Raw genomic sequence first — 23949 nt, forward strand, 5'->3', positions numbered from 1 at the left:
TATTCAACACTTCATTTCCTAATATCGTCTTTGAACCAGAGAGCCTGGCCGTTCTATTGACAGTGTTAATGTATGAAAGGATCAAAGTATGTAAATATGTGAGATATCAGAAGAACTTAGTGTAGCAGAGGTTCCAGGATCATCAAGGAGGAGGACTAGAGCAACTGAGGAGTTAGAAGAGATGATCAAATACAAAGCAAGGGTGTTCTGTAAAGGAAGGGATAAGTCAGAGGAGTTTGGTTGAACTATGTCAGAGAGAATGGCTGGTAATGCTGATGGGCTGAGCACATTAGGAGGTCTGAAAAGCCTGCTGTGACATAGCAAAATGTGCCCTTTTGTGCAGGTCCTCCCAGCATTTTAAGTGAAGATCTGGTGAAGAAGATTCATATCAAAGAAGGGGAGAACACCAACCTGACCTGCTTGAGCACAGGTGAGTCTGAGCCAAAGACTTCCCATCGGAGTAAAGACATTAGCTCAGCACCTCTGAGTGATTGCCCCCTTTTCTCTTCTAAGGCCAAGGACGTGCTCCGTAATCCTGCTCTCCCTCACAAACAAGGTTACTGATCATGTCTGAGACTGGACAATGAGTACCGATCTACTATGGAACCATTTTGGTGTCAGTCTCAGAGTTAGCTGGATGGCAGCCAATAATGCCTGCTCTCTCAATTTGCCCTGGCTAGTAGCAATTACCCAGCACACACTTTTGCTGGGAAGCCAGTTGCCCATCCTAGGAGCCCAACTTTTCTGATTATAACTGGCATCCAGATTCCAGAAGCAGGGAATGGGATCTGTCACATCCTCCACAGGAAAGAGAGTGACTTCTGATGATGTACAAAATAAATTTATTGTCAAAGTACATAAATGTCACCATATGCTATCCTGAGATTCATTTTCTTGTGGGCATTCACAGTAAATACAAAGAAACACTGTAGAATCAGTGAAATAAACAAAATAGAAATAACAACATCTCACTCAAAGTCAGCAAGACCAAGGAGCTGAGTTTTGATTTCAGCAGAAGGAAACCAGAGGCTCTGGAGTCAGTCCTCATCGGGGGATCAGAGACCCAGAGGATCAGCAACTTTAAATTCCTCGGTGTTATCATTCCAGGGGATCTGCCCCAGGCCCAACGAGCAAGCGCAATTATGAAGAAACCACAGCAGCACCTCTTCTTCCTCAGAAGTTTGTGAAGGTCCAGCATGGCATCTAAAACTTCAACAAACTACTATGAACATGTGGTGGAGAGCACATTGACTGGTTGCGTCATGGCCCGGTACAGAAACACCAGTGCCCTTGAACAGAGAATCCGACAGAAAGTAGTGGATACGGCCCAGTCCATCACGGGTAAAGTCCTCCCCGCCATGAGCACATTTACACAGAGGGTTGTCGCAGGAAAGCAGCATCCATCAACAAGGACCCCTACTTGCTGGACCGTGCTCTCTTCTCGCTGCTGCCATCAGGAAGAAGGTCCAGGAGCCTCAGGACCCAAATTATCCCTCAACCATCAGGCTCCTGAACCAAAAGGATTAACCACCCAACTTCACTTGCCCAATCACTGAATTGTTTCCACAACTCATGGATGTACTTTTAAGGAATCTTCATCTTATGTTCTTGATATTTATTTGTCACTTATTTTTTTTTTCTTTTGGGTTTGCACAGTGGTTGCTTGTCCATCCCGTTGGGTGTGATCTTTCATTGATTCTATTGTGTTTCTTGGAACTACTAGTGTGCCCACAAGAAAACAGATCTCAGGCTTGAATATGGACACATGTATGTATCTTGATAATAAATTATATTGCACTTTCCTCTTCACTGTAAGGAGGAAGCATGTCAAATAAACTGTTGAATAGAGCTTGCCAAGGCTTACGAAATTTTTGTTACTCGCTGTAAATCTAAACTATTTTGAGGCCGCTGCATTGCTACAGGGCATTTTTGGTAAACGAGGTGACAAGGAACGGGTACCTTTGCCCACAAGTCCTTGCTGGTTAAGATTCTGATCTCAGCAGTGCTGCTGGGAGTGGAAAGATGGGAAAACTTGCCAAAGTTAAATTTTACTTGGAGTCATACAGACCGCAGTGTGTACCACAACCATTCACTTCCACAGCAGGTTGTTGGACAAATATCCCTTCACTCTTTTGGCTATAAAATTTATGTAAAGGAGGAAATTGAGAGAGAAATTCAAATAATTCCAGTGACACAAAGGAAAATTTAACTTTACAGTTTTATGCTCCCAGGATAGAAATGTAAAATATCAGAGGACGTGTTTTTAAAGGTTAGAGGGGAGAAGCTTAAATGCGATGTGAGGGGCAAGTTTTTTATACAGAGAAGGTAGATGCCTGGAATGGGTTAGTAGGGATAGTTGTGGAAGCAGACAATTTGGTGGAGTTTAAGATAAACACATAACTGAGACATTTAAGAACTCCTAGATAGGCTTATGGATGAATGAAAGCTGGAAGGCTATGTAGAGGGAAGTGTTAGATTAATCATAGAGTAGGTGATAAGGTTGGTATAAGGTTGGTACATCGTAGGCCCAAGGGCCTGAACTGTTGCTGTGCTATTTTATGTTCTATGTTATATGATGATAAAGGGGCAAGGAACAAAGATAATTCAGGGAATAAGAATAGTCCTGAAGAATGGTCTCAGCCCGAAACATCGGCTGTCTATTAACTTCCATGGATGCTGCCAGACATGCTGAGTTCCCCCTGCATATTGTGTGCGTTGCTTTGGAATTCCAACATCTGCAGACTCCCTCATGTTTAAGTACAGAGAATTTTGTTGGATGAAAGAAAAACAGGGGGCCATGTGGGAGGTAAGCATTCGATGGATTTTGGATGCAAACCAACATCCTGGGCTGAAGGGTCTGTACTCCACTGAGCGGTTCTGTTATTCTGTGTTGAATATCATAAATGTGAAAGGAATGGAGGGATAAGGATGACATGGAGGAAGAGAGGACATTTGATATAAATTGGCATCAAGATCAACACAGCACTTTGGACCAATTGGCCTGTCTGGTCCTGTCCCATGTTCCATGTTGCATGTTGCAGGTTGCATGCAATGTATCTTCATTCTTAATTAAAGTAATCTTAGGGGAGCAGCCGAGCTAGTTCTTAACCAGGAACTGATTGGTATTCAAAGATCAGATTACTCTTGTGGTCTCTGAGTATCTCTTAGACGTTAAAGCACAACAAAACAGAACCATACCACTCAGACTAAACCATCCTGGGCTAGAAATTACCTCACTTCCATTTAATGGCAGTAAACTTCAACACTGCTTTTGAAAGTCACAATAAGGTTGAGGTTTACAGAAGAGCATTATCAGGATACCCTGTGTCAGTCCCAGCACGATATGCTCAATTGATCTGATGCAACCTCTTATAGTTTCAGTTTCTGCTCCCAACTCCCAATGTGATACAACACAGATTTGGATTTACTTATTTATCACATGTACATTGAAACATACACTGAAGTGTGTTGTTTACATTAACAAGCAACGCAACCCATGAATGTGCTGAAGACAGCCCGCATTCTGGCGCCAACATTGCATGCCCGCTGTGCTTGGCGGACCAACACAAAGCATGACAAGCAACAGCAAAGCAAGTCCCACATACACACTTGTTAACCCTAACCGTGTGTATTTGGAATGTGGGAGGATACCAGAGTACCTGGAGGAAACCCACACAGTTACAGGGAGAAGGTACGACGGGCGGAATTGAACCCTGATCTCACAGCTGGCACAGTAAAGTATGACTGAATCCCGACCTTACAGCCAGACACTAACCATTACACTACTGTGCCAGTTTATTGGTCTAATATCTTCACTGTGAACTATTTCTGGATACTGTGTGATGATTGACGTGCTCAGGATGTTCCACTGAAGTTAGACCGGTGATGAAATGAAAAGTACATTTTATCATCACAGTCCCTGATATTCTAATAGATCGAGTGAGGATCAGTTTTGTGTTGACCAAACACACTGTGTATGGTGTAACTATGAGGTGCAAATCATAAACATGAGACACTGTGCAGATGCTGGAAATCTAAAGCAGCACGCACAAAATGCTGGAGGAACTCGGCAGACCAGGCAGCCTCTGTAGAAAAGAGTAAGCAGTTGACATTTTGGGCTGAGGGCCTTCCCCAGGACTGGAAAAGAAGGGGGAAGACGTCAGAATTTAAAAAGTGGGGAGAGGAGAAGGAGGATGGCTGGAAGGTGATAGGTGAAGCCTGGTGGGCAGGAAAGATAAAGGGCTGGAGAGGAAGGAATCTGATGGGAGAGGAGAGTGGACCGTTGGAAAAAGGACAGGAGGAGGGGACCCAGGGGAGCATGATAGGCAGATGAGAAGTGGTAAGAGGCCAGAGGGAAGAACAGAAGATGAGGCGATTCCCTGTCACATTTACATGCTCTGCAGCTCTGTATACGGACTAGCTGTACTATTCCAACCAAGCTACGTCTGCGTGATAGACTCCAGCCTGTGGACTATGCTGCTTACAACATACTCTAGACAGCACGATCTCCTCCACATGGTTTTAATGAGCTCTGAATGTGCTTCATGCTGTAAACACATTCCAGTTCACGATTTAATGTCATTGTTGTGTAAAATGCTGATCTGACAAGCAGATATGGTGCAGCTTGTGATATATTGATGTCTGTTTATTTTACGTCCTAGGCAATCCAAAACCACACATTACTTGGTGGAAAAACGGCCATGTCCTGAACGCTAGCGCAGGTTATCGCGTTTCCTCAGACGGGTCCCTGCTGGAAATCCTGGATGCCGGCCTGTCACACACGGGACAGTATGCCTGCCTGGCAACCAACTCTGTTGGGGACAAATCTAAAAACTACCATCTCAGTGTTTTTGGTGAGCGGTTTTGTCACACTTCGGTGATGGACTGGGTACAGCGCAATGCCAGTTACCTGAAATCCCTTCCCGCGCCCCCAACACCGGCCCATCTTTCTTTCTTTAGTTTCCTTCATCCCAATTGTACTGCAGCAGGGCTACTGTTGAGTAAAGATTGCTGCCTTCTCTTAGGGTTTTGTCTCTCTATAACTTTCTTATCCTCCCCTGTCTGTCTGCAGCACTCTCACATAACATCTCTGCCTTTCCTTCCCTCTCTGCCTCCTGAGGGTCTGCTGCCCTCCCTCATTACCTCCTGATGTTTATCTCCCATACTCTGTCTCCTGCTCTATCTATCTCTGTTACTCTGCCCCCTCTCAGCCACTGACTACCTCTTTTCTCACTCTCTCTGTCTCCCCTCTGCCTTACTCATACTGTCTGCTCTATTATCCCTCTCCCTCTATCTCTCTGCCTCACTCATTCTGTTTGTCTTTCTCCACATCACTCTAACTCTCCCACTCTCCCTCCTTTTTTCCCTCTCTCTTCTATCTCTCCCTCTGTTACTCTGCCCCTTTGTCTCTTTCTCTGTCTCTCTATCCCTCTCTCTCTCTCCCCTCCTCTCCCTCCTCTCTCTTCCTCTCCCCCCCCCCCTTCTTCCCTTTTCTCTCAGTATCTGTCTGTCTCTGTCTCTATGCCAATGTTATCCTCAATTATTCTGTTCATGATGTGGTTACTTTCCAGTGGGAGCTTGATTCTGAACATGTAGTTAATCACTTAACAATGTACTGAATACCAAACCCAAGTGGTAAAGCTAGAGGTGTCTTAATCAAAAGCATCTGGTTTGTTCTCTTGTGAACAGCGGAATCAGATATTTCAATTGTGTTGCATATATTTGAACAGTCGTGAGCTCACTCAAATACACAACTTGGTATAGACTTTCAAAATAATATCCACAAGAACCTTTTATATTTTAGTTCAGCCTTTGACTCTTGGACCCTGCTTCTCCTTGTCTCTGTTTTCATCACTGGTGTCGCATGCTGGTTCTCTGATCATTGAGTGATCAGCTGGACGTTGCTGAGTTCGTTGTCATTGACGTTGGTTTACAAGAGCTCACTGGATAGTTGATCTGGATTTATGGTTTCCTCTCAAAGGAGGAATTCATAGATTTCAGGTTCACTCTAAGGTCTTATGTGAGTGTAATAATTGGGAGAAGTTACACCCTAACGTTGTCCACTAGAACCTATGCTTCAATGAAGTGTGACAACAGACCTTCTTTGCTGATTTTTCAATTTCTGGTTCAAAAAATTGAGATCACTGAACCTGTTAGAAAACCATGTTCATTTTCTTACACCATTGATGTGGCTCCCCTCACCTTCCCTTGTGTCCTACATATTTCTTCCTTCTTCCTCGGTTCTTCCTTCATTTTCCATTCTTTCACTTATCTCTGTTCCCATCTCCCTTCTTCCCATACATATCTTCCTAATCCAGTCCCCACTGCTCTCTTTGCCCACTTCCACCATCATTCAAGATTCAAGACTCAGATTTATTTATCACGTGTACATCAAAACATTTAACGTAATAAAACACGATGTTTGCGCTAACAACCAACACACCCGAGGATGTGCTGGGAGCAGCCTACAAGTGTCACCACACATTCCAGCGTCAACACAGCATGCTCACCACGTTCGACAGAAGAACACAGAACACAGCAAGCAAAAAAACAACAACAGCAAAACAAACCCCTTTCCTCCCTCCCGACATCTACACGTGCACATATAGAGACCTCCTATTACAGGACAGTCCATCTTTGGTTTCCGGCAGTCTCGGTCTCAGATTTGTAGATATTGGACTTCAACTTCCCCAGCAGACTCACAGAGATTCACAGACTCAGGGCTCTGGTCAACAAATTTTCCTCTGTTCCCATGTTGTCCCCTTTCTTGGCACCCATCCCACTAACATCTCCATTCTTCCCTATCCATTTTGCCCCTTTCATTTCCATTCCTATCCAGTTATTGTTCCCAGTCCTTCCCTACCAGCAGTCATCTGAGAGTCAGCTCTGGAGTCTACAGCACAGGAACAGATCCTTCATCTTCATGCCAACCCTACGCGAATCCCTTTTGTGCCGAAATACCTGCATCCTACTCCGCCTTACCTGTTCAAGTGCCCATCTAGATGTCCGTCAAATATAATGATTGTATTTGATTCTGCTGGCACTCAGTTGAGACATTTGGTCACACCTCAGCTTTGATCAAACCCAATCTATCCAATCTCTCCCCATAACCGATGTCCTCAAGACAACATCCTAGTGAATCTCCTCTGCTCTCTCTCTCTCTCAATCCAGTGCAATCACAGCCTTCTTAGATTGTGGCAGCCTGAAATCCACATAATGCAGCAAAAGCAGTCTAACCAGTGTTTTGTAAAATTGAAATATATTCTAACTCTCATATTCCATGTCCCATCCTATGAAGACAAGCATTCCATGTCTTCATCACCATCCTACCTACCTGTGTTGCCACATTCAGGGATCCATGGACCTGAGCCCTAAGAACCCTTTGTCATCAACGTTTCTAGTGACCTACCATTTACTGTCCTTGTCCTACCCCTGCTTGACTTCCTGAAATGTATCATCTCACACTTGCTGGGATTACATTCCATCTGTCAAAGTTCTGCCCAACTTTGTGTCTGATCTATATCCTGCTTCAGCTCTAAACAACTTCCCTTGGTATCTACAGCAACTCCAATTTTCCTGTCATCAGCACACTAGCTAATTATACCTCCTACATTCACTTTCCATCCATTATACACAATGTAGGTTCAAGCATCAATCCCTGTGCTGGTCATAGACACCCAGCCAGGAAGGTTGTGCACTTAGGGACTCTGCTTAATCAGTGCAAAGAGGACAGAGAAACAGGAAGATGTGGGAGGTCTGATGCTGCACCTCATGGTCAACAAAACTTACTATTTCCGCACTGGAGGACGGTGTGTAGACATTTGCTGTTGGAATAGCTTTTCCTGTCACACTGCAGTGGCGTGTCAGTGGAGAAGACTGCATGCTGCAGATAGCTCAAAGTTCTCCAATTGTGCCGTATAGTCGGTGGCTACTTTGTTAAGTACAGGAGTGGAGCCTGGTGTGGTCTTCTGCTGTTGGAGCCCGTCCACTTCACGGTTCAACACGTTGTGCATTCAGACATGCCCTTCTGTACGCCACTGTTGTAACACATGGTTATTTGAGTTGTTGTCACCTTCCTGTCAGCTTGAACCAGTCTGGCCATTCTCCTCTTTCATCAACAAGGTGTTTTTGCCCACAGATCTACCATTCACTGGATTTTTTTAATTGTTTGTTGAACCATTCTCTGTAAACTCTAGAGACATCTGTGGGTGAAGAATCACAGGAGATGAACAGTTTCTGAAACATTCAAAGCACCCCATCTGGCACCAACGATCATTCCACAGTCAAAACCACTTAGATTACATTTCTTCCTCATTCTGATGCTTGGTCTGAACAACAACTGAATCTCTTAACCATATCTGTATGCTTTTATGTACTGAGTTGCTGCCACATGATTGGCTGATTAGATATTTGCATTAACAAGCAGGTGCGCCTAATAGAGTGGCCACTGAGTATAAATGCCAATGATGCTATGATTATTTCCTTGTGTCCTTTCGTCAAATTGATTCCAGAGATGAGCGGGTTATTTTATAATGAGAGATTGAGTCAGCTGGGACTATACACATTGAAATTCAGAAGAACGAGAGGAGTACTTGGAGAAACACAAAAAATTATGAAAAAGATAGATAAGATAGAGGCAGGAAAGTTGTTTCCACTGATCAGTGAGACTGGAACTAGGGGACATAGCCTCAGCATTCAGGGGAATAAATTTAGGACCAAGATGTGGAGATGGGGTGGCATGATAGTGTAGTGTTCAGCACAACGCTTTACAATACAGACGACCCAGATTCAATTTGCTCCACTACCGGTAAGGAGTTTGTATGTTCTCCCCATGACCGTGTGGGTTTCCTCCCACAGTCCAAAGACGTACTGGTTGAGAGTTAATTGGTCATTGTAAATTGTCCCATGGTTAGGCTAGGGTTAAATCGGGGGATTGCTGGGCGGTGAGGCTCAAAGTGCCAGAAGGGCCTATTCTGCATTGTATCTCAATAAATAAATAAATCAAATGCTTTTCCCAGTGAGTAGTGAATCTGTGCAATTATCTGCCCAGGGAAACAGTAGAGCCACCTCGTTCAATACATTTAAGACACAGTTAGACAGATTTCTGCATAGCTGAGGATTAAGGGTTATGGGGATAAAGCAGATAGGTGGCGCGGAGCTAACGGCCTAATCAGACGTGATCTGCCTACTCCTGCTCTTATTTCTAAAGTTCTTCATGTTCTGCTGTTTCCCAGTTGCCCCCAGAATACCCAGTGTTGGTGATGATGGTGCCCCAGAGGATGTTGTTGTAATTGTGAATAATCCCACCTCGTTGGTGTGCGAGGCCATGGGCTATCCAAGTCCGACCATCACCTGGCTGAAGGACGGCGTTCCCTTCAAGGCTTCAGGAAACATGCACCTGTTACCAGGTAACTTCCTGTCCACTGTGAATAGTGCAAACTCCTGCCTTTGGTGTTGGTTAATCATTGATAAAATGGTACCACAAGGTCTAAACACATTGACGCTGGGTACATTTCATAAGAGTCTGAGGAGATTTGGTATGAAAATTTCTATAGAGGTTCCATTCTAACTGATTGCATCGCCACCTGATATGGAGGAGCCACTGCACAGGATGGTAAAAAGCTGCAGAAGGTTGCAAACTTAGCCAGCTCCATCATGGGCACTAATCTCCCTAACATCGAGGACGTCTTCAAAAGGTAGTAAGTCAAAGAGATGGCATCCATCATTAAAGACCTCCATCACCCAGGACATGCTCTCTTCTCTTTGCTACCATCAAGGAGGGGGTACAGGAGCCTGAAGACACAATGTTTTTAGGAGTGGCTTCTTCCCCTCCACCATCAGATTTCTGAATGGACAATGAGCCAACACATGAACACTACCTCACTAACTCTTTTTGCACTGCTTGATTAATTTAATCTTCTTGTATATATTTCTTACTGTAATTTATAGTTTGTGTATATATTGCAATCTACTGCTGATAAAAAGCATGAAATTTCATGACATATGTGGGTGATAGTAAAACCGATTCTGATTCATAGAAGGTTGAGTCAATTCTCGAAATGACGTTCCTGCTATGGAACAGCTCATTTGAGGAGACTGTTGCAGCACTACAGGGCATCCTCTGCATTGTGCTTAAGGGTATGAGGACTTCAGAAGTGTCAGAAAAGAACCTGCACATTTTTCAAATCTTTCAGTATTTGTGACAATCCAGTACAGGCAGTTGGCCCTGGATAATCTTCCCTGGAGCGAATTTCTATTGGCTTTGTGGTTACAGATAAAGGTTAGCCACTCCACTGCTTCCGACTCTTACAAATGGTACAGGAGTTTAGAGCTGATGGAGGAAGTATGAAAGAGGGCTATTAAAGATAGTGTTAACAATGAGGAAATCAAAACTATCCTGCATTTTAAACACAAGAGATTCTGCAGATGCTGGAAATCCAGAGCAACACGCATAAAGTACCGGAAGAACTCAGCAGGTCAGGCAGCATTTTAGGAGAGAAATGAACAGTCGGCATTTCGGATCGAGACCCTTCATCAGGGTGTATTCGCCTGCATAGATGCAGCCTGCCCTACTGAGTTCCTCCAACACTTTGTGTGAATCACAGAGAGGTGATGAAAAGAGAAGTTGTGAAATGGTAAGCCGAAGGGGGAATGGCTTACTTCATTCCCCCTCGTCTCCCACCCACACACCTTCCCCCTCACCCGGCTTCCCCTATTTCCTGCCAGCTTGTACTCCTTCCTCTCCCCCATCTTCTTATTCTGGCTTCAGTCCCTTTCCTTTCCAGTCCTGATGAAGGATCTCGCAACATCAACTCCATAAATGCTACCCAGCTTGCTGAGTTCCCACAGCATTTTGTGCATGTAGCTTTTATTTTGCACAGTATTATAAATTAAGGATTTACAGTCAATTTGCTACTTCTAATGATTTGGAAAGGAGCAGGCAACTTCATTTAAAGAGTGGGAACATGAACATCTTAGGATTTCAGTATTCTACCCTTGTGCTTCTAGGAGGTCGGGGGCTGCAGATTCTGAATGTCCAAGAAGAGAACGCTGGTCGCTACAGCTGTGTTGTGACTAATGTAGCTGGTGAGGCAGTGAAGGACTACGAGCTCAAGGTCTTCGGTAAGTTTCTACTGACATGTGGGTCAAGCGTATCTTTTAAATGTTGTTCATTTTGATTTGCTTATTGTTATACTCAATGCCCCTGTTACACAAGCGTGGAGGTGGACGAACCCAAGTGCAGAACACGGGCGTGGAGGGAGAGTCAGAAGGCGCTATTGACGTAGCAAGCATGGAATCGGTATCCAGGAGCGAAGCTAGACTTAGAGGTGGCAGTCCTGAGAACTATGAAACAAGGTTACTCACACCAGAGTCGACCAACGAGCTGGCAGTTCCTTGTTGTGATTCCAGGGTTTTTATCCTGCAGTTACTGATGGGAAGCAGGTCTGTGTAATTTGCTGAATCGGGAACGATTGGAAATCAGGCAAAGGGGTTAGGGCCCAATTAAAGAGGTAATGGGGAATTGCCAGATGGGGCCATGACAGCCCCAGGCAATGAAGCATGCCATATTGTTCCTTTACCAACCTATCTGCTTGGATGCCCACTTCCAGTAAGCTGCGCGCCTGCACCCTAAGATCAAGGCTACACATCAATATCAACATTTATTTAATTAATTAATTTATTTAGAGATATAAAGCAGAACAGTCACTTCCGGCCCAACTAACCTAATCAACAGGGAAATTTACAATGATCAATTAACCTACCAACCAGTAAGTCCTTCAACTGTGGGAGGAAACCAGAGCGCCTGGAGGAAGCCCACACTGTCACAGGGAGAACGTACAAACTCCTTACAGACGGAGCTGGAACTGAACTTCTAGCTCCAAACTCTGATGCCCCATGCTGTAATAACATTGCACTAACCCCTGTGCTACTGTGGCACCCCTTCTTTCGGGTGGATTCAGTACAAACTCCTTATGGGCAGCAGCGGGAATTGAACCCGCGGTTGCTGGAACTGTAATGGTGTTTATGCTAACTGCTACTCTGAAGCTGTTATCTAAAATGTACAGGCTGGTTGAATGGGCAGCTCGTCGCTATCAGCCTTGACAACTCTAGCTGACCACATGGATGTAACTGGGTGACAGGAGCTTTTTGGGCCGGAGGGATGCTACTGTGTCATATCTCTAAATAAGTAAATATGGATACCATCTTGACTATGTCAAGGGGTCTGGTAGCCAATCATCTGACAAACGTCAGGACATCCCTGTAACCCCTTTGTGACCGGGACGGATTGCAAGTCAGAAGTTTCATAACCTGTCCTCCAGCTTCCAACAATCCCAAACCACTAAACTCGAACCACAGCCCTCCCCTCCCCCATGGACATAATGTCTCCCCTGGTGCTCTATCGTCCTGTGCCATTTACAAAGCAAACAGACTCATAACCACTCAGAGTTTGGATGTTTCTTTACTGTCAGTCAACAGATTCCTTTCCCATGGCCAGAGATCCTGCAAAACATAAATAGAAGTGTTCTTGCACATCAAAACGCTGAAGTTCCCGGAAAATTCCAGAGGGATTGCAAGCTCACATGGCCATATTTTGGAAAAGGAACTCAGTGACCTAGGAGCAGTCAGGAACAGCCAGATGGAGAGGAAAAAATCTAAATCTTACTTTGGTAAAGAACTTATCACGCTCAACAGGGCAGATAATTTTCTTAACAGTGCTTTGTATCAGTTCCTCCACAGATTGTGAAGGATGATCAGGCAGTGGGAAGTTTTCGTGTAACTGAGGTCAAGACCAAGGTGAACACTTCACTCACCCTGGCATGTGAATCCTGGGCTGTGCCATATCCTGCTGTTCACTGGTACAAGGACGGTCAGGTAATAGCCACGAGCAAACACAATGCAGAATTTTGTGTTTCCCTTTCACTGATTTTCATGCTTAGAATGAATGACAAGAAAAATCAGCAACTTTGGCAACTGATAAAGAAGCAAATGGTGTGAAGCGCAAAAGAACTGCTGGTTCGTTTAAAGTAGAATGGCTTAATGAAACAGTAGGAACTGCTACTCCGAAAGCTCATGAGGTCAGGAACATGCAGCTTCGAGAAATATTAATGTACAATACAGAAATTGATGTTACCTGCATGTAGTGTTGCAATGTAAAAGTTGCTGGAGAATTTGCAAGTGGAAAGAAATGGAATGATAATTGGAAACTTGACTTTGTAAAGTGTCATTTAGCATGTAACTGACATATGGAGCAAAAGCTCTGGCAAGAAAATCCTTCATTACCCACTACAGACCAGCTGCACATGTTTTGTGAGAATATAAGAAATAAGACTTATTAATGTGTATTATTTTATTTCTTTTAAATAATGAACAACTATCTGGACTTGGCAGTTTATTCACCTCAGATTTACTTCCACTTAAAAATTCAGTGCACAAGTGTTGTTGTCACTGGGCAAAAAATTGCAGGGCACAAGGTTTTTACGCACACTGGTCATTACGAGTCAAAGAGAACACTGCTGACACATCATCCAGCCACAGAACCCCAGTGTAAACACTTTATAACCTACTCACTCACCTGCCTGTCAGGTACTTCCTGTCTCATCAATAGTCGATTCTCCAGGTCCCACATTAGTCTCAGTGGTCACTTCAAAACCAATAGAACAGGAGTGGGAGGAAGTTCTCTTCCCTGCTGACAGGCCACTGAAGAAGACAAGGATTTCAAGTAAGAGAAGTAAGAGAGGAAGGTGAATGCTTGATGTGAGAAATTATACTTTAACTTGACTGTGTGCCCTGCTATTGAATATTTATGACATCTTTCTTGGGTTAAGCCACTAATTTATTAATACACCCTTTGCTCCTTGGAATTTGTTGCCTTAGATCTTGTTTCCCTCATCTAAAACCAAATCTTCCCAAATATCAATCTGCTGGGAAACTCAAAAGCTCAAAGTATCGGGTGGAGACACTGAAATGTTCATGTTCCTCTCTAGATCTTTAATGGGCATGGTATTGATAAGGTGGTTGTTATAGGACTAATAATCTAAACACCTCTGGTCTACATTCCAGAGGCTTGAGTTGAATTCCCACCTTATCATTTGTGGAGTTGAAGTATAGTTAATCAACAAATATTCCTTTAAAGTTCTGCTCATGCTTATTAATGACCAGAAAATGACTCAATGTCATTGGTTTCAGTTACCCCTTAAGCAGAGGAAATCCGCCGTCCTTTAATGATTCTAGCCATATCTGACTCCATCTTCACCAATATAGTTGACTGTTAAATGGTCTCTGAAATGCCCCAGCAAGCATTCAGTCAAGGGCACTTAAAGGTTGCATAATAAATGCTAGAACTGCGAGCAAACCCCAGATCCAGAACGAATGAAGTCGTCTTTTTGTTAAATTACTATTTTTAGTTATTTATGCCCAGTGCTTTGATTATTCAAGCTATCCAGCTGAACTTTACCTACCCTAATAAAAATTCCAGGAATACCTGAACATAAGCAATAGCAATTGAAGGCATGTGGGAAAGAAGTTATTTCCTCCTTACATTTAACCTCCATTAGCTAGCAGCTGCTCTTTGGGGAAGATTGGGTTAATGTTATAGTTCCATCCATTGAGGCTTCACACTGTACGTGCTCAATCATTGAATTTATCAGAGGTCCAAGGAAAAAAGGTGCAGTGAGTGGAGATTAACTGTCATAATGAAAAAGGATCTAGTGCTTTCCCAGCATATATGACAAATAAACTCTTCTCAGGCTTCCAGCCGGGTCTAGTTATCAAATTTAACCAATGTTGCAATGACAAACTCTGCCATCTTCATCAGGGATGATGTCTGGGCATGTCTAGTCAGGTGGGATTTATACCCCCATAGTCCGTCCCTCCTGATTGGTTAGTCCTCATCCAATCGGGTTTCCGTTGTCCCGTCTTGTTAACAATCAAATTCTAATTCTTAATTAGAGCGAGACCTTCGTCTTTGTTGAAATACTTTTCTTCTAGTTTTATTTCAATGGCTTCCTTCTCCAGGCAGTCCCAAAAACCATAGATGTAGTACAGTAGTTTTGTGCTGCTGAAGTGAATCCTATGGACATTGTGAATGCAATTTTCAGCTACCGCCGATTTCTCCAGATAACCCAAACGGATACATCTTCTGTGCACCTTGATGCGGGTTTCCACTGTGCGTCCCATCTGCCTGATATACACTGCTCCACCTTCACAGGGAATCCTGTAAACGCCAGCCGACCCAAGTCCCAGGTCATCTTTGACCCACAGAAGCTGTGATTTGAGCTTCCTTACGGAGCTTCCAGATTTACAAATTTACAATTTGATTGTAAACAAGATGGGACAACAGAAACCTGTTTGGATGCAGACTAACCAATCAGGAGGGAAGGATGACGGGGGTATAAATACCACCAGTCTAGGCAGGCACGGGCGTCATCCCTGATGAAGATGGCCATTTGTCATTGAAACATTGGTTAAAATCGATTATCTGTACCCGGCTGGAAGCCTGAGAAGAGTTTATTTCAACTGTAATAATGTTACCATTCCTTCTTATTCCAGTTGTTGTCAGGGAGTGAACATCTTCAAATTTTTGATGAAGGTCACACTCTACAAATCAAGCACACAAAGGTGTCAGATACAGGCCGTTACACCTGCGTGGCCACAAATATTGCAGGAGAGGATGAGAAGGATTTTCATGTCAACATTCAAGGTCAGTAGTCATTCTGAAGGCAGCAGCCAGTGTCAGCAGTGATGCGTTTCCTTGTAGCCCTGTCTTCTCCTTACCTTTTTGTCTCTCTCTCACGTTCAGTCCATCTGTACCAGTGTGCCCAATGTAGTTTCAAGTTTGCCACAGGTCTATTACAGCATAGTCGTGAGGCGTAGCATAATGCTTTTTCTCCTTCTTATCCCATCACTGCTTCCAGGACATAGGCTGCCGGCCGCAGCTTGCCGGAGCCCTTGGTGCTGGCCCAGCCTTCCAGATTGTCCTCAGGTGTAGCCCATCTTTGAAGATCCTTCCATCCCAGGGAGGAAGTCTTTGGCACTTCTGTAGCTATAGCTTTTAACAGGATGGGGTTACTAGCCCTGTGCCTGGTCCCCTTCCTTTCACAGTCGGGCTTGGGACAGTCCATGGTGGAGTTAGCGTAGTGGGTAGCCCCAGCTGTAAGACTGTGGTTCAGTTCTCACTGCTGTCTGTAAGGAGTTTGTGTATTTTCCCCATGACCGTGTAGGATTCCTCTAGCTGCTCCAGTTTCCTCACACATTCTAAAAAAGGTATACAGCTAGCACTATTCTCTCTAAGGTGCTTGGGTGTGCAGACATGCAGTCCTGACTTGCTCCTGCACACATACCATTTATTTCTGCACAGCTGGAATTTTCTTTTATATAATGTTAAAATAATTTTGAAATTATGCTGATATAATTGTAAAATCTGTTAATAGAATTGTGAAATACCCTGCTAATAATGATGCTTTAATGAATATAAATCCATTAATTTTCTAAATAATAAATGTATCAAAACCTTTACTTTGAAACAGTTTAGAGCTTCAATTTATTTACATTGTCAGTGTTTCAAGTTACAACACTGTTACAGATTGTAACAATAAACACAGGATGGAAGTCGGCAGCTCATTGTTCGTAAGCTGAACGCCAACACCATCTAGTCAAAACATTTTACTTTTGCCATTGTGCCTTTCCTTTGACTGCCTGACATCATTTACTTGTGTTGTGTGTTGTGGTTTGTGCTTATTCAATGCAAAAAAAATGTTTAAAGTGTCATGCAGTTTTCAGGCCATGTAAAAATTTCCTGCTCAAATCAATCGTCAATCTGCTGAGCTGTAAAACAAAAATCAGAGCGAAAATTGAAGCTTAGGGTAAGTGAGTTGTGGGCATGCCATGTTGGCAACATTTACGGGTTGCCCAACGCCATCCTCACTGATTTGATTTGATGTAAACAATGCATTTCGCAATATGTTTCAAAGTACATGTGACAAATAAAGCTAATCTCCTTACTGGGGTACAAGTGGTGTTACAAAGCAGTTGTGAGCTTGTATTGGACCATGAGAAACTCAGGATAGTGCTGGTTCTGTCTTAATACTTTAAATGTGTGGAACAGTTTTACAGTACTAAATAAATAACATTTCTTCCAACACACACTGCAGTGCCTCCCATCTTCCAGAAGGTCCATGGAGTGAACGCGGCCTGGGAGGTGATATTTCAGGAAAACGACATTGAGGATATTGTGGAACGCCGGGAAGTGGTTGTGAATAGTCCAGTCTCTCTTTACTGTGAGACGAATGCCATCCCACCACCAAAGCTCTCCTGGTACAAGGATGGTAACGCTCTCACTGCCACAGATGATATCATAATTCTTCCAGGTACAGTTGCTTAGACCCCGAAGGAGTCTGTTGCTTCTCCAGTCCTCCTTTGAGCTGTGCATTTTGACATATGTGGTTTCCACTTTACAGAATGAAAGACCTCAAGGGAGCAATGTGCTCTTCTGCACTGCAGACCAGTCTCCAAACAGATAACATTATCACAACACATCATTCTAGATGTAAGCATTGCCCTCAAAGTTCAAAGCAAAACTTGGACTTGAGGACCTGAGTTATAGAGAAAGGTTGGACAGGTTAGGACTTTATTCCCTGGAGTGTGGAAGAATGAGGGGGGATTTGATAGAGGTGTACAGAATTATGAGGGATATAGATAGGCTACATGCGAGCAGGCTTTTTCCACTGAGGTTGGGTGAGGTTACAACTAGAGTCATGGTTTAAGGGTGAAAGGTGAAAGGTTTAAGGGAAACCTGAGGGGGAGCTTCTTCACTCAGAGGCCGGTAAGAGTGTGGAATGATCTGCCAATGGAACTGGTTTAATTGCGTCGTTTAAAAGACATTTGGATACGTACATGGAGAGGAGGGGTATGGAGAGCTATGGTCCAGGTCAGGGTTGATGGAACTAGGCAGAATAGCAGTTCACAGGAGTCCAGGTAATCCGAAGGGCCTGTTTCTATGCTGTGGTGCTCTATGACTCTAAGATAGTGAAGTCCTTTTGAAAAACGGCAACTTGGAACAGAATTTAAATGGAGTTATGTTAAGGATGGCAGGTTGCAGGCAGCATTCGGTTGTGATGAGCATTAGAATTCTGTACATTCACTCCATAGAACTGGTTTGAAATTCAACTCAGGTTGGTTAGGTAAAGCCTTTCTCATCCTACTGACCAAAAACAAATAGGTTTGTATAGTTTCAGTGAACCTTGGAGTGGGAATGAGCCTATGCCTCAGAAATATTAAAGGAAACATATTCTGTTTCTATGATTTCTGTTCTTGTTTTGAAATAGTTTCACCTGTGCAAACTGGATAAAAGATCTATTAGGGTTATGCTTAAGACTAGAAGTCAGCCAGCCCATATTATATATGACTTGAAAGGGTTTGATGCTGACGTTGAGAACAAATATTGTGTAAGCTTTTTTTAAAATTTTGAGCACTTTAACACTAATATAATTTTGCCTCCTTAAATCTTAAACATGACTCTGTAAAGCCTGATACAAAGACGCTGATGGTGGCAATGAATTTCACAGACTCTTGACCCTCTGGCTAAAGAAAATCCTTCTCGTACCTGATCTAAAGGGATGTCTTTCTATTCTAAGATGCGACATTTGGTCCTTCACTATATGAAGAATTCCTCTGTACATCCACTCTAGATCTTTCAATATTCAAAAGGTTTCAATGAGAACCCCCCCATCCTGATAAACTCTAGTGAATACAGGCCTGAAGCCATCAAATGCTCATACATAAGACATAGGAGCTAAATTAGGCCATTAAGCTGTTAAGGTAGTTACAAATCAATTTATCTTTCTTTAGTCGATCTGAATGCCGAAGCATTCCAATGTTCTGTGTTTATTATGGATCTTCTGAGTATATGGCTCATGCATTAGGACACAAGGCTGTCATTTCAAGCACTTAACAGAAGAAACTGGGATGTTAAAGACCTCTTTAAGTCATCACTTTGCATTTTACATTCTTAAATATTGTTATTCTGCGCCCGGCTGTAATATGTCCCATCTTATCGATTGACAGGAGGTGTGGTCACAATTCTACAGGAATTCCAAACAGATCTATAAAATAGGATAACTGTCAGCTGCAGGCCACACAGCAAAGAATTTACGACAAATTCTCTCATGGAACAATTGTCACTCTAAATCACCAAACAACTGTTGAAGGAATAATGGCACTTGAGAAATTCTCAATTGTTGCACCAACGTTAGAGTTACAAATGAAAGAGAGACTGTTACTCTTGCAAATAGGGGAACATTATTTTACCTGTACAAATCATCATGATTTTGATGTATTATACTGCTTCACTGTTCAACAAAGATTGGATTCCTTAACCAGTAGATGTAGTGAGCTCCTGTGTTAGTCTAGTAAGTCTAAAGTTAGATAGTGAGTTAGCTACCATTTATTGTGTCATTGTAATGAGATGGGAAAGGTGTACTGCAGCTTCCCTCAATGCTCTGGTCACGCATGAGATGACAATCAGCCAGGATTCTCAATCCCATTTGTTTTCTGGTGACTCCAGCTGGAAAGTAAATTGCAGGTTGTTGAGTTCCTCACTGGAACACTTGGCTGCCATGTTCAAGAATTTAATAACCTTCTTATGCTCGTTAAGATGAAATTCTGACACCTTGGAATGCCATCATTAACTCTTGCAATTTATTTTGTGGGACATCAAAGCTGGCCTCCCTTGAACTTATCTCCATAAACTTGAGGTCAGCCCCTGTTCTAGCAAGTCATACCTTGAGATGTCTTGTTCCAGTAAAAGCTTGTTGTAAGTACAAGCTTTATGGATTAACACAAGGACTTTCAGTTTTGGCACCAGTGACAACATAATCACAGAATGTGCCACCGGCGTCGAGAAGGGAGTGTAGAGAAGGTTTGCGAACCACTTCCCTGTAATCGAGCTCTCGCCCCTTCGGAAGGTATCCGGTCAATCACTGATGACACACTGAAGTGCAAGAAAGGCAACTGAAAAGCTTCCACTGGCCGTGTTACTGTGAAAAATTCCAGAAGTCTGGGCTTTCATTGGATAAAGCTAGCCTTCTGAGATTAGACCCTGTGTAAATTTATCACAGAGGGGAAGCATCAGTCAGAAACATTAAAGCAACAATTAATAGCCCTCAGAAGAAATCAGTGGTGAAAACTAAGACAGCAGTAGCTTGTGATGGATCACCAAGTATTCCCTTTTGAACTATTCCTTAATATGATTCACAGAGGTCCTGTTTTGTCACTAACTGCCTATTCACTGAAAAAAAATTCAGTTAACTACTTCAGAGCCATGAAATGTTTTTTTTAAAATTCAGTAAGGATAAAGTAAGAGGCAAGGTCAGTCAAAATTGTTTCTTGTTGGATTTTGACCCCTTTGTAGGAAGCCATATTCTGCAGATCCCCAGGATGCGTGTTGATGATGCTGGGAGGTATACCTGCCAAGCTGTCAATGAAGTTGGAGAGGACCAGCTCCACTATGAGCTCGTCGTCCTGGGTGAGTATTCAAATGTAAAACACCTGAAGTTCTCCTGGAAAATCTGCAGTAGAATTGAGTGATGGATGTTCAAGTGTGGCCTTCAAGTGACCAATTCAAATTAATTTAGGCTGCTCCATTCCATGCTCCTACTACTTTGATTTTCACTCGTTCTCCCATGAGGATGAAGGGTTACGCTAAGGCAGATAACTGTGTAGTGCATTCTGCATAGGCTATTTGGTAGGGATATAGGCTATTTGGCCCAACTGTGCCCTACTTGATCACCACTGTTCCTTCATCTGTTCTTATCATAACCCTCTATTCTCTCGGTGCTCATATATTTTTCCACCTTCCCCGGGAATGTGTCGATGTTATTTTTCCCAGGGCATAAATGACTAATACAAGAGAGGATAATCTTACGATGATTGGAGGAAAGTATGGGGGGCATTTTGCATGCAGAGAGCAGTAGATACATGGAACACGCTGCCATGGTGATGGAAGCAAATACATTAGGGACATGTAAGACACTCTGAGATAGGCACATGGATGATGGAAAATTTTATTTTAATATTTATTTAGCAATACAGCATGGAGTAAGGTCCCTGTTCTTCAAGCTGCACCACCCCAGTAACCCCCAACAACCTTGATTTAACCCTAATCTATTCACGGGACAATTTACAATGACCAATTAACCTACTGACCAGTACATCTTTGGACCGTGGGAGGAAACCGGAGCACAGGGAGGAAACCCACGCATTCCACGGGTGGGATGTACAGAGACTCCTTCCTGATGGTACCGGAATTGAACTCCCAACTCCGACACCCTGAGCTGCAATATCATTGCACTACCAACTATGCCACCGCGGTGCCTATGGATGGCATATGTGGGAGGAAAGGGTCAGATTGATCTTTGAGTAGGTTAAACATCGTGGGCTGAAGGGCCTTCACTGTGCTCTTCTACCTTCCATTTACTTAAACCACGCCCTGCAATAGCCAGTTGTCGTTCTCTGGGTGACTTTCTTCTAGTTTTGATTCCTATCCCAGCCTTCCATTTTACTTGATGCATGTGTAATATATTTCATCAAATAATTTTAAGTTCTTTGATAATTTAGCTTTGTTGTTCCTCTTTGCTGCCTCAATTGTGCTTTTTTTTTTAACTTCTATTCCCTTTGTATACTCTGCTGTCTGTGTGGTTAATGGATTTCTCTTTCATTTCTGATTTCCAGTGTCCTCGGTTTGTTCTTTTTATCAGCAGTTTGCCAGGCATCGTGTCTGATGCAATGCGCACTGCTGGCTGGCTGAGCTTTCTAGATGCTGAGCTAGGTAACATTACTCAGACTGATTAAATTCAGTGAACCAGTAAATGAGTCAGTGAGCAAATGCCTTGCTGCAGACCAGGTACTGCAGACTGCAGGTCGATCCAAAAGGAATAGACTTTTTAAATTTCAGCATTCTCACCGTAATAATAAACATACATTTTACAACATGTTAAATGTGAAAATTTCAGGTTTTAGCTCATTAACTTGAAATCATTGAAAACAACACATCTTACATTAAAATTTTAAACTCATTCCATCAAATCTTCCCTCATTCCTATTCCTCTATTAACTTTATCGTTTGCTTTGTCTGAACGCAATAATTTATTATTCAGATCGTAATTTCTCCCCCCGTGGTTTGCCTTCCTATTTCCTCATCTCCGACCTCAATTGACAGCATTTAAAACCCCTGACAGAGTAACATTCGGCCTCTAGGGCACAGATTTTTGCCCTATTAAATGCAAAATTAATCTAATAGTTAAGTTTTTCCTAGACTGTGTCTTTTTATTGAAAAGCCAAAGAACCGTGACATAAAGAAGTTCAGTAAGAGTGTGCTAAATTGAAGTGAGCAAAACTAAACTGAACAGTCCTAGGTTGTTTCAATGACTCTGATGTTTTATATTCTGTGTTTTTCACTCATTTTTGCCATTTGTGCAACTTGTTCTTTTTCGCGCGTTGGGCATGTGATGTTTTCTTTGAATGGGGTTCCACGGTGTTTCTTTGTTTTGTGGCTGTCTGCGGGAATATGAATCTCAGGATTGTATACTGAATATATATTTTGATAGAAAACATACTTCATATCTCTGAATCTTCGGAAAGGGTGTGAAGGTCAGTCAGGATGAATGATTGGTTTTTCTTTTAAAATTCATCCTCAAACAATACTGAGTAAAGCTTAATGTAATCATTGGGGGCAACTTTAAAAAAACTCACAAAATATTGCTCTTTCATGAAAAAAGTTGAATTGGATATGAATTAAGAATCTTACTAGTCCTGAGACTTTGATTAGTATTGCTTTTATATAATTTAGGCTTCATTTGAACACCCCTCTAAGTGGTTAAAGCTGTTTGGCACAAGGGCTTAAAGAACTGCTTTATGAAACAAGAAGGTTTTCCATTTGAACTATTAAGTACTTTCAAAGTTCAAAGTAAGTTTATTAACAAAGTACGTGCAATACATGTAATCATATACACTCCTGAAATTCATTTTCTTGTGGGCATTCACAGTGGAACAAACAAATAAAATAGAATCAATGAAAAACTACACACACAAACTCTGACAAACAACCAATGTGCAGAAGATGATAGTCTGTGCAAATACCAAACCCCACCCCATAAAAATAATAAATAAATAATAGTGAGAACATGAATTGTTGTCCTTGAAAGTGGACCCATAGGCTGTAGAATCAGGTGAGTGAAGTTATCCATGTCGACTCAGAGTGGCTACTTTTCCAAGTAGCTGCTTTGGAAACTAGCTGCATTTGAAAGAGCTCCAGATTGCAATAAGCACAGCGGCAGAGAGAGCGTCTCCTGACTCCAGGAAACTGAAGACACATCTGTAAAGCCAAACTGGCAGGAGACCAGACTCATAAAGTTAGGCAAGTGAGGAAGTAGGGCCTCGTCATCACCAAGTGCAATAATGGTAACACTAGGTAAGTCTGGAGCTGTAGAAGGCATCTGCTGCTCCGCTCGTCCTGTTGCTTATTTTCATGGATCACTTTGTTTTCTCAGCTTTATTTTTATTCCTACTGCACGATTAAAATTCAAATAATAAATTATAGCATTGAGATAAATAAATAATAAGATTAGAAGAGGAATAAGCGATATTCCTCACCTAAGAATAGGAATAAGCTTTCCGGTTTAAGATGGCGCTGGCGAACCTCAGCGTCTTCTGGCTGGTGGCTAACAAAACAACGAAAACAACCAAATTCTTTGTTAACCCTATTTCTTCTGGCAAACTATCATTGCAAGCGATAGTAACTTCCCTTTGGACTTGGAGGCAATTTGATGAGGCAAAACCGAGGCAAGGTAGTGCGCGTGCTGCTGAGAGCGAGGAAGACCCGAGGTTGAACCGATTTAAGTGCTGTGCTGATAGGAATGGTTGAGTACAGGCTAAATCGAGGCGGCAGAGTCCAGA

At 42.7% G+C, this 23949-nt stretch overlaps 1 protein-coding gene across 1 annotated transcript in view; it reads left to right on the forward strand.

Moving 5' to 3' along the window:
• The window catches only part of LOC140731245 (hemicentin-1-like), a 379087-nt gene that overhangs the window by 227063 nt on the left and 128075 nt on the right, over positions 1 to 23949 (forward strand). Inside the window, 8 exon segments of the mRNA XM_073052779.1 lie at positions 344 to 430; positions 4662 to 4853; positions 9234 to 9407; positions 11008 to 11121; positions 12728 to 12873; positions 15550 to 15700; positions 17151 to 17366; positions 20408 to 20521. Of these exon segments, the coding sequence (XP_072908880.1) occupies positions 344 to 430; positions 4662 to 4853; positions 9234 to 9407; positions 11008 to 11121; positions 12728 to 12873; positions 15550 to 15700; positions 17151 to 17366; positions 20408 to 20521 (1194 nt within the window).

This window comes from Hemitrygon akajei, chromosome 7, assembly GCF_048418815.1.
Source record: "Hemitrygon akajei chromosome 7, sHemAka1.3, whole genome shotgun sequence".
Lineage (NCBI taxonomy): Eukaryota > Metazoa > Chordata > Chondrichthyes > Myliobatiformes > Dasyatidae > Hemitrygon > Hemitrygon akajei.